Below are 12,271 nucleotides of genomic sequence, written 5' to 3' on the forward strand. Positions count from 1 at the left end.
GTGTGATGCAGAATTGATGTAACCACTGGCTGTGGCGGAGGAGGTGGGGGAGGCGGGGGGGGGGGCGTGCCCCATATCACATATCGTGTCTTACCACAACCCCATAACATGACAAATAAACAGTGTGGTTGGTCCTTTACTAAGTTAGGGTGACCTCTACATTATAAAATCCTGACTACGCCAGTGGCACAAAAAACAATATATACATTCCCTCCACCTACCTGGGCCCCGTTCTACGAAGCGATCGTAGTGCTAAGATCACCTCAAATGCATATGTTTGTTATGAACTTAAAGTGATCTTAGCGCTAAGATCGCTTTTGTGGGACGGGGCCCAGGACTATAGAATTTGCTATGGTATTCTATAACATAAAAACAAACTCAATCTTTAAAACAATGAAAACGTGTCACTTAAAGCATTGGTATGGGCCTAACGAGTATACATCTACATGTAATACATCTACAAACAGAACTAAACAGAGGAAGCAACGGGTTGAAGGTGAGTAAACTTTAATAAACAGACACAAAATACCAGCTTATTTTTCACATCGTACTTAGAGTGGAACTATTTGCCTGGGTTGGAGTCGCCGCAGAAGCCGCAGTATTTCTTACAGTAGTGGTTGCCGTCCTCGGCGTTCAGACAGATAGGAGAGTGGGTCGCGTTCATCAGCTCGCAGTCGTGGTACTTCAAAATATCCCGGCATTCGTTCGGTCCCACAGTAACTGCAGCTGCAATACAATATAACGTGGTGGCAGTAAAGCCCCTGTATTGGATATATACATTGATGTAAACCAGAGAAAATGTGCATGAAACAGCTCGAAGAAATGCAACCAAGCAGTTGTTGCAGCGATTGCATGCTTTGTGCAAGAAACATGGAATATTCGGAAGAAATCCTGTCCAGTGTTCACCATAAAAAGCCAGACATTCAGTCGCAAATTATCGACACTCTGTGTAGCCGCCAGAAGTCCAGAAGTCAGAAAAACACCATTAGCGAACTGGTTGATGCAATTTCGTCATGCCACGCTTCGGTAAAAAGGACAGATGGCGAGTCATAGGGATACTTGAATCTAGGATCTCGCAGCGTGACGTCGCACGTCAATGCAACGTCCAGAGAAACACCATATGGCACTTATGGCAACGATATCAACAAAACAATCAGGTGACGGACCGTCCCCGTAGCGACCGACCACCCGTAACAACCCCATGGATCCAAACCACGCACCTGCGAAACAGGTTCCAGCCAGCACCACCAGCACCACCAGCACCACCACTACCATAACCATCATCAGCACCACCAGCACCAGAACCAGCACTGCCAACACCACCACTATCATCATCATCATCATCATCATCATCATCCATAGCCATATCGACTGCACCCACCATCACCACTACCACAATCATCGCCCCCAACACCACAATCGAACACCATCAGTATTAACATCGCCATCACCATCACCATCACCATCACCACCATAACCATACCACCATCACCATCATCTTCACGATTGTCACCGCCATCATCACTATTACCACCAACACCATCATCGTCATCTTCACCACTATCATCATCACCGTCGTCAACGACTCGAAGTCCTAATACTCACCGCAGTTTTGTTCATCACTCCCGTCGCCGCAGTCGTCGTCGCCGTCGCACATCCATTTCTTGGGGACACACATGTTGTTCGTACACTTCATGCGGTCACTGCTACATTGAGCTGTAACCAATCACACAATGTTAAAGAGGCACTGTCGCAGTTGGCTTATAACGTAACAGGCACGGCGGAAGCAAGTAGAAATTGGGGGAACTGACTGAGATCGAGGTCGCAAAGCAAAGTTTCTTGGGGTTCGGGGGTATGCTTCCCATAAACATTTGAAAACTAGATGTACTAGTAAAATTCATCTCTGCCTTAAGATTCACTACCAATAATATTGTTGCCTGACGTAAACCTTATATATTTTGCAATATCTTTATGAATCCTAGATCATATCAAACCTAAAGCAAATAAATTGTAATTTGTGTCAAATGCGCGTGATCAAAGTTGCCACCAAAAATACATTTAAAAATTGAGGGCTGGCAAATTAAACCTGAACTGATTACGTCCAAAGTCGTACTTTTCAGAAATACAAGTTTTTAAGGTAACAAATTTGTTGAAAATATAAAAATATGCAATTTTATTTATCTATTCAAATTATATAGCTTTAGCATTACACCTATTAAGTGTATGTTCCTAAAACAACACAAAAAGCAAACGCCCCCACAAGCCCCCCTCCAACCCCCCCCCCCAACAACAAAAAACAACAACAAAAAACCCCAAAACAACAAACAACAAACAAACAAACAAAAACAAAACAAAAACAAAATCAAACAAAAACAAAACAATTACCCCCCCCCCCCCCCCCCCTCCTCCTCACTAGATAAGCTCTCATTAATACGATGATACATGGCAATCGGTCCTCCTATGTTTCACCCCATGAAAGAGCTACTCTAGATGATTGCGAAATAGTAACCTAACCTGTAATTTGCGTCAAAATTGCATCATCACATTCTTAATGGTACAGTGTGTCGCAATCTGTCCACACACGATTCATCCTTTCAAAGTTATTATATCCGTGGGTGAATTGTTAACAGTGTTTCGCAAACTACTTGATTGGTTTCGGACGTGGCAATTTGGTTTACCGTGAAGCGCACAAGCCAGTTTTTCTGCTCTGTCTGGCTGAACTCCGCCCAGATGTACAGCCTATAGTCAAGGCCGGATCCATGGACCAACGCGTAAAAAGAGTAATACAATGAAAATTTAAATAATAATAATAATAATAACAAATAAAACCAAGAAACAAAAAGAGGCACTTAAATATACGGGTGCCCAGGATCGATTTTGGGGGTTTTGGAGGGAGGGGGTCATCTAAGCGATGAAAATGAGGTACAAAGATACACCCAAGAAAAAGATGAAAACGGTCATGTATACAAGATACAAATACGGTGTAGTATCAGCCATTCTGACCCATTGGGCTATTTCTCGTTCCAGCCAGTGCTCCACAACTGGTGTAACAAAGGCCGTGGCATGTACTATCCCGTCTGTGGGATGGTGCATATACAAGATTTCTTGCTGCTAATCGAAAAGAGTAGCCCATGAAGTGGCGACAGCGGGTTTCCTCTCTCAATGTCTGTGTGGTCCTTAACCATATGTCTGACGCCATATAACCGTAAATAAAATGTGTTGAGTGCGTCGTTAAATAAAACAAATCCTTCCTTCATATAGGGCGGGACATAGCCCAGTGGTTTGATGATCGGCTGATGCGCGGTGGTCTAGGATCGATCCCTGTCGGTGGGCCGCATTGGCTATTTCTCGTTCTAACCAGTGCACCATAACTGGTATATCAACGGCTGTAGTATATGCTACTCTGTCTATGGGATAGTGCATATAAAAGATCCCTTGTTACTAATGGAATAATGCAGCGGGGTTCCTCTCTAATTCAAAAATGACCAATAGCAAATGATTAATAAATCAATGAGCTCTAGTGATGTCGTTAACAAAACAAACTTTAACTTTATGTAAACTTTACAGTAGCATTATCGTAGTCGTCTTTCGAACTGGACTCTACGGATTATTCATGCAAGAATGTTTAAAGCTAGCCATCCATTCATACGTGATCCGTGATCTGTGATCCGTGTCCATGGATGAGTTATTTTGAAGCTTGGCATGATCTCGATGACATCAATGACAATTGAGACATTCTTTTCTTCATATTTAAAACGTTTGTATATATTTCACTACGTATTTATGGATGTTCAATCTACGCATACACGGATGCTGATGCGTACGCGGACACGGATCACGGATCACGTATGAATGTATGGTTGGCTTAATGCTATTCTATTAGATAGTTTAACATTTCTCCACGCGAACACATTGGTAAAAAAAAAAAATACTGTCACAGATTTAAGGACCTTATTTCTCTAAAAATGAATAATACATCAAAATTACATTAATTTTACAGACTAAATCTAGCTATCCAACACTGTAACTAGACCATGATGAAGTGAAATCCATGTTAAACCTCTCAGCAATGTTAGTTTTTGAATTATGGACCATTGCCATAATTCAATTATTTTTACAAAATATCATTAATAAGTGGTGTATGGTGGTTACACAGATGGTTGAATAAAGTACATTTAGGGACAAATCAAATATATATTTTTAAGTAATACTTTGTTAGGCCATGTAATAGGTCAGTGGTCTGTGACAATATGCCTTTAATATAAAAATTTGGACTATTTGATTCAAGGAAAATTGTATATATGTTGTATGAAACCGAGGCATATTTAGAACTTTATAATGGTTAAAGACATGTCTGCTTTGAATTAATGATTTCATAGAAATCTATGAAGATCATAATTATTTTAATTTTTTTGATAATGTTCTTTAACGCATTAACTTAATATATATTTCTTCGCTGTTAATTACATGTGCATTTACTACAAGAAAAATTATGAGAAAACAAATGTAAATCAGCTTATGTGTGGACCGTCTTCTTCGCGTAAAAAAGCGAACCACACGCCCGTGCAAAGGAATTTCCCTGACCTAGATACACGTCACACGTATGAGGCACGTTATGCTAGGTTCAGGCTGTCAACTGTCACGACGAAGTTGGCCAACTCAACGGTGGCGTTGTAACTTCTCCAACTCTCGACTGACGACAGGTGCGCTCAGATTAACATCTAATGGTTTATACGGCGAAAATGGAGTTGTAAGAGAGATAAGACCAGCAATTGGACAGTCGTAGAAGTCGTGAGAGCAGAAGGTTGGCCAACATGGTCGTGGTAGTTGATAGTCTGATCCTAGCACCAAGCGGGATCTCACGTAGAGAAATTATAAATTATATATTGTAATATTATTAACGTGTACGTACTGTGACAGTTGGTAGTCTGAGCCTAGCTTTACGCGGGAGATCACGTAGAGAAACTGTAAACTCTATATTGTAATATTATTAACGTGTACGTACTGTGACAGTTGGTAGTCTGAGCCTAGCTTTACGCGGGAGATCACATAGAGAAACTGTAAACTCTATATTGTAATATTATTTGCGAGTACGTACTGTGGCAGTTGGCTTCATCGGACTTGTCCCCGCAGTCGTCCGATCCATCGCACACCCAGCGAGTATCGATACACTTGGTGTTGGCGCATTTGAACTGACTCGATAAACACGTGCCTGGGAACAGAAATAAAAGAAAGGAATATTTTTTTCATCGACACCCTAGCACACCCTAGCACAGTTTTATCAGCTGTTATTAGGTACAAAAAGTTAAAAGTGTAATATATCACTGATTAATAACTCAATGTGCTCTAGTTGTGTTTTTAAATAAAACACATTTTAACTTTAAATAATGTGTGTGTGTGTGTGTGTGTGTGTGTGTGTGTGTGTGTGTGTGTGTGTGTGTGTATTCCTCCACACAAACATGATAATCGAATATCGTTCATTATAATGTTCAGGATCAATCACAATCGACTACTATATATTTAGTCGATTGTGATTGATCGTGAACATTATAATGAACGATAATCGATTATCATGTTTGTGTGGAGGAATACACATCGATTAAATCGATTAGCGTACAATGTTACTATTATTTCTACCTCCACAGCTATTTTCATCAGTGTGGTCTTTGCAGTCGTCCTCCCAGTCACATCGCCAAACTTCCGGGATACACATCCCATTGCCGCACCGGAACTGATTTGTGCTACAAGTATCTGTAGAAAAAAAAATAAGAAGAAAAAATCCCCACAAATATAACAAGAATATATATATATATATATATATATATATATATATATATATATATATATATATATATATATATATATATATCTATGTATGTGTGTGTGTGTGTGTGTTATAAAGAATATAAGATAATCTAGTGTTCATAATATGGCTAAATGTAGCCCAGTGGTAAAGCGCCCGGCTGATGCGCATGTCTATGGGGATGGTGCATATAAAATACCCTTGCTACTGATGTATTAATGTAGCGGGTTTCCCCTCTAAGACAATATGTCAGAATTACAAAATATTTGACATCCTATAGTCAATGATTAATAAATCAATGTGCTCTAATGGTGTCGTTAAACAAAACAAACTTGAAAGCGAGTGTTCACTTTTCGTAAGGCGTAGCGTACACACGGTTTCTACAACACTTCCTAAATAATAAAAAGTTGTATCAACCTAAAAGTGTAGTGCTTTACTCTCAGATCGAATCCCACTTGTGTTATTACAAATATTAGTACAAAAACACAATGCATATATATATAGGCAGAGCTATTCTAAATCAAAAACTGTATTTAATATGTAGTTTCAGGCGCGGATCCAATGAGGGGAGGGGTCACAGGGGGCCCGTGACCCATCATATGGTAATCATTAAGGGTTACAATCCTGCTATGACCCCTAAATATATTTGATTACCTTAATTTTAACTCAGTAAATTGTGCAAGTACCTAAATTGGGAATCCCATAAAAATTATGTTAAATCTTCTCTCACCCAAGTAATGGCATGCACTACCCATTAAAAAAAAAAAAATTGAATCATCCATCGACAGTAGGCCTACATTCTGAACTTGACTTAAAGGGACATACCCTAGTTTTTAAACACTAAGGCATATTTGTTTACTATTAGAGCCGTTTTTGACAACTGAAATCATACTTTACTTAGATTTTATTGTTTAGATTATTCATTTCCGTACATTCGAAGTGTTTTGGTCATCCTGGTGTTTTTAATATCACAAAATGCATTTCTCATATTTTTAAAAACGCACGTGCGTCTGATAAGTAACATTTATGGAGTCGAGTGTTAGTATATTTTTAGAGGGTGTTTCACCATGTCAAAGTCACAGACTCATGTCTCACTCAATTGTAACTTTATCCAAATGTGTTACAGGTTTGTAGATTAAACTTAGTTTTAATTTTCTCGGATTGAAACTAGGGTATGTCCCTTTAAAAACTGAATAATGGATGAATAATTTTTTTTTTTTTTTTTTTTTATCCACTTGACATCATCAATCCTGCAGGTGACGGACAATGGATTGTTACTGTACATAGTCCTGCGCTACCTTTATTCCCTGTCAGGTGCGAATCCAGGTAAACCCTTAAAGATGGCATATGAAGTGGGGGCACATTCTGTAGTGGATGAGGCAATGTTTTTAATGGGGAGGGTGGGGGCGGCAGCACAAGCCAAATATTTTTCTTTATTTATATAGGGTAGGACAAAAAAAAAAAAAAAATTAAATAAAAAATTTAAAAAAATAGTATTGTTATCTTCGAGTAGGGGTACAGTCCACGCCCTCACTCCCCCGGTTCCTACTGGCCTGTAATGGGAGGGTGTTTTGTGCGCATTTCAGTGGAATTTTGACATTTCCCATGAAGTAACGAAAATGGCCGGAATCTAATTCTAAACAACGTGACGTCAACAATGCTTTGGCGTGACGTCAACAATGCGATGACGTTTTAATTAATATGCTTATTGATGTCAAAACAATACTACGTACATTCTTCTGGAAATAGAGATGTGCGAACAGAATCGCTTTTTGACATTTATAATCATATTTATTTTAAATGTGTATGAATGTAAAATATCTCTGCATGGATCTAATACTACTGGATCTAATGACGACAGCTAACTACTGTGCTGTTTGCTGGAATGTTTTCTACAAGTGTTGAGTGGATAAATATCACATGAATAGAGGTAAGCGTTCAATGTTTGTTTGATTATTTTTTAATAGCAGAGGCGGATCTAGGGGGAAAGGCAGGGGTGCGGGTCCCCCTATATTTTGCGACATTTATAATGTTATTATATATTAATTTTCATCCCCCTCTAAACCTCCCCCAAAGTTCCCTTGGCATTCCGCCTCATGTCATTGGGGCCCCCATAAATGGATTTTTGGATCCGCCACTGAACAGGATTTTGGAAGTCGGAGCTGGGGGTGCGTAGGATTTTATATTAAGGTGCCAACCACATTGGACGTGAGGGGGGTTGATTGCTTTGAGCGATAAATTTGGCTTAGTACTTTGTAATTATATGTATTTCGCGAGCAAAATAAATGTATATTGTTGAGGTAAAGTTTTTTTATTGCTTGTTTTTAGAAACCTCATTCTCTGAGCTATATTTTGAATTATGACATCGTTAATTTTCAAATAATTATTAAAAAATATATAATAATAACAACATTAGTAACATAGGTGGACAACGGAAATTACCGAAGAAGAACGAAAAACAAACAAACCACATTCGGCTTCGTCCGAATTGTCGGTACAATCGTCGTCTTTGTCGCATCTGTATAAGACCGGGATACAGTTACCATTCGCACACTTAAACTGGTTCTTCCCACTGCAGTCGTTCGCTTTGAAAACAAATAGAAATGTATATGTTTACATTAACGTATACATAGCACTTAAAGGAATTGAAATGAGTTTGCAGCTATTGTAAGATGTTTTCGATTAACAGTCTTTTTTGGCGACTAAAATTACATACTAAGACATTTTTGTGTTTAGGCTACTAGTGTCTGTATATATATCCAATGTATTTGCGGTCGTGTGCAGGTACACACAGATATACTTACAGCAGCGAGTTTCGTCCGACCCGTCCGTACAGTCCTTCTCCGAGTCGCAGACCCAGTCTATCTCGATACATTCGTGGTTGTCACATTTGAACTCGGACGTGGGACAGCCAGGACCTGGATATAGCAAACATAGATACATTCCATCTAATTAAAATCTGGCTCCCTGTTTATAAAACTAGAAAGCCGAGACCCAAGCTTTTAAATAGATTCTCCCATACAAGTAAGTAATTTAAATATCTTGGTAACATTTTAAATCTGGAATATTAAACCTTTAGAAGCATAGGCCCAGATCGTACTGTCGCTCCATTATGTAAGTCACCGTTAGCAGATATAACTAAAGCCAATGGTTGTCACGTGTTCGAATATATGACATTTTGTTTGACCTATAAAACAACAAATAGTCTTGTTTGCCAGAGCATTAAACCTTGCAGTTCGGTACCCAAAATAATTGTTCTTTGTGGTGTTTTCATCTTTGGAAGGTACTGACTGAAGATCCGGAGTGTGCAAACTTGGAACACTTAAGCATTTTGAAATATTTAAGATGGCTGACAAAACTTAGAACTGGCAATATCTCGAATACTTTATCACATATGACGAAACTGTTAATGCCTATTAGAGAGATTTGGGGGTCAATGAATTCGTTTCGAACTAGGCCCTATCCCCAGCTAATCAAGAGCTTGCAACATCATTTAACTCCAAGATGGCCGCCACTATTATAGTTTATAACAGTCAGAACAAGGATAAAATGTTAGAGCTGCGAAAGTAATCGATAATGCTGTCTACAATGGCGCGTGCTTTTCGTTGGCTGGTCCATCAGTTGTCTTCATACCTGTATTGTATATAGAGAATAATACATTCATGTCCGTTACATATCATTTATCTCACAACGAGTTGTTTTAAAAATGTATCTGACGAGCGAAAGCGAGTTTGATACGTTTTTAAACAACGAGTTGTGAGATAAATGGTATCTAACGGACACGAATGTATTATTATACTTCTTACATATCCTCAAAAACCAGGTTTTAAGCAAATTTTAACATCCTTTTCGACTAAACGTTATTTACAGGCGTTGCACTTGTAGCTGACTTACGCGTCACAGACACATGAATGTCAGGTTAACAATGCGTCACAGTCTTAATCGGTTTCTATCATGTAGTTTTTCATTGGACGTATGACATTGGTGACCTGGTCATCACCTAGGAGCAGCCAGTCGTATCTCATGAATTTGTTAACACACGTACATGTCTTAACAACCACAACGAGTGTGTAGGAAACTAAAATGTAACCTGTGCAGTTTGATGATATGTAAAGAAACGTTTTTATTTACACTTATTTTTGTTCTTCAATGATTGTTATTTGAGTTGGGTTTAAAATTTAATAATATGTTTTTTTATTATAACTTTAAGTTTATTCATTGTAGAATTATATGCCAATTCATTGGTTCCGTTTTCACGCAGACAGACTATAGTTGAATGTCATCTAGTCCTATTCTGTTAATATGTGCGAATGATTTATTATTTTTCAAATACCTTTTTCCGTGAGTACACAGCATAAATAACTAGTTATAGCTTATTTGAAATCAACCTTACCAGCGTGCAGCTGTCCAGTTACAACTGTCACAACAGCAAAGAGACACAAGACACGTTTTAACATGACAGTTGACACAAGTACAATGTCGTCTACTGCCTATCTGTAGACAGACACAAATCGGTTATACAATCTCCTATATGTACACCTGATAGTTTCCCAAAACTACAACGTCAACAAAACAAAAAAAACCCAACCCATATCGCTCTAAAAGAAATGATAGGGGAAATGTGGAGTTCAGTGGAAATAATATTACGTTATCTTTTCCTTAAAACACAACACAAACATATTTCGTTAACATATTCAAATGCAAAACTGTTGATAGCAAAATGGTCTTGAAAGATGGGTTTTTATTAAAATAGCCCGGCCACGGTGGTCTAGTGGTTAAGCTATCGGACTTAAGGCTGGTAGATACTGGGTTCGTATTCCGGTACCGGCTCCCGACCAGAGTGAGTTTAATGTTTATGTATACGGTCACTATTTCTCTCTCACTAGCCACTAAGAAATAAACAATGAACCCTCTGTCCTGAACAGACAGCCCAGATAGCTGAAGTGTGTGCCCATGACAGCGTGCTTGAACCTTAATTGGATACATCACATAACATTAATTTTCAGTTTCCACAAAGGAAGAGGACGACAAGAAACACGTTGGTTTTGCCAGAATTGAACATTTTTAAATACTACAGCTTAATATTCACTATTAAATCCGTTTTTAACAACTGAAATCAGAGGCTGCTTAACTTGTATTTTCTAGATTATCCATGTACTGGTCATCCTCGTGTTTCTAATATCGTGAAATCCATTTATCATAATTCCATAAACGTACGTGTCTCTGAGAAAGGGCGGAACGTAGCCCAGTGGGAAAACGCTCGCTTGATGCGCGGTCGGTCTAGGGTCGATCGCCGTCGGTGGGCCTATTGGGCTATTTCTCGCTCTAGCCAGTGCACCACGACTGGTATATCAAAGGCCGTGGTATGCGCTATCCTGTCTGTGGGATGATGCATATAAAAGATTCCTTGCTACTAATGGAAAAATATAGCGGGTTTCATCTCTATGACTGTGTCAAAATGACCATATGTTTGACATCCAATAGCCGATGATATATAAATCAATGTGCTCTAGTGGTGTCGTTGACCAAAACAAACTTTTTTTTACCTCTGAGAAGCAACATAATGGAAATGGAAATGTTTTTATATACCAGTCGTGGTTCAATGACTAGAACGAGAAATAGCCTAATGGGCCAGTGAACCACGACTGGTATAGCAAAGGCTGTGGTATGTAAGTTATCCTGTCTGTGGGATGGTGCATATAAAAGATCCCTTGCTACTAATGAAACATGTAGCGGGTTTCCTCTCTATACGTCAAAATCGTCAAAATCACCAATGTTTTCTTTTTATATCCAATTGCCGACGAATAATAAATTGTCGTTAAACAAAAATTGTAACGTTTAAAGAACATTATCTGTCATATTTTACACTACCGTAATATTAATATCACTATTTCTGGCGTATTTTGTTGCTCGTTCATTCATTTAAAGTCGCAATGTGGATTGTAGGTTGTTATTTCTAACTCTCAACACGTAACAGTAAGTTATGATTATGAAACAAAACGCTTAATTATAGTACGGTCACTCTGACCTTCCAGTAGAGTTCTTGTGTTTCGCCAGAGGACTTCCAGACGTGTGAACTGAACCTGTCTCCCCGAGTCTCACGTCCATAGATAACGGACACTTATTTATAAGATACGTACTAAACACGTATCCATTTAATACTGCAATAGTTATCATGGTGTACTCGTTAAGACTGCTTTTAGGGTGTATACTACCAAATCAAATCCCATAGACAATAGTAACATATGTGGCTAAAACTCCTACCTGCAGCATATCAATCGACATAAACACCACGGATATAAATACTACCACCCCTAACCCTTAAAGTGAATCAGGAAAAAAATGGGGGTAAAGTTGATAATTTCAGAGATAACGGGTAGGGTCTATGACTACCCTAGTTCCGCACAGAATTTGAGTACTCTTTTTTACAGGTGCACCATACATGTTTCAAGAACAAGGCTATTTGAC

At 38.7% G+C, this 12,271-nt stretch overlaps 1 protein-coding gene across 1 annotated transcript; it reads right to left on the bottom strand.

Moving 5' to 3' along the window:
* Positions 1–490: 490 nt before the first annotated feature.
* Positions 491–10,309, bottom strand: LOC121391919 (very low-density lipoprotein receptor-like). The gene is made up of 7 exons (XM_041523380.1): positions 10,197–10,309; positions 8,608–8,721; positions 8,272–8,388; positions 5,638–5,751; positions 5,099–5,212; positions 1,606–1,716; positions 491–726 (listed from the first exon to the last, which is right to left on the bottom strand). The coding sequence occupies exons 1-7, from the start codon at positions 10,258–10,260 to the stop codon at positions 563–565; spliced, it is 798 nt and encodes a 265-aa protein (XP_041379314.1). The 5' UTR covers positions 10,261–10,309; the 3' UTR covers positions 491–562.
* Positions 10,310–12,271: the final 1,962 nt, after the last annotated feature.

The sequence above is a fragment of the Gigantopelta aegis genome, chromosome 3, assembly GCF_016097555.1.
Source record: "Gigantopelta aegis isolate Gae_Host chromosome 3, Gae_host_genome, whole genome shotgun sequence".
NCBI lineage: Eukaryota > Metazoa > Mollusca > Gastropoda > Neomphalida > Peltospiridae > Gigantopelta > Gigantopelta aegis.

Coding starts and splice junctions, on each gene's coding strand:
- LOC121391919 (XM_041523380.1), bottom strand. CDS start 10,260: ATGTTAAAACGTGTCTTGTGTCTCTTTGCTGTTGTGACAGTTGTAACT. Junction 5,213..5,637: donor TGATGAAAATAGCTGTGGAG/GTAGAAATAATA, acceptor TTCTGTTCCCAG/GCACGTGTTTATCGAGTCAG. Junction 1,717..5,098: donor CGATGAAGCCAACTGCCACA/GTACGTACTCGC, acceptor GATTGGTTACAG/CTCAATGTAGCAGTGACCGC.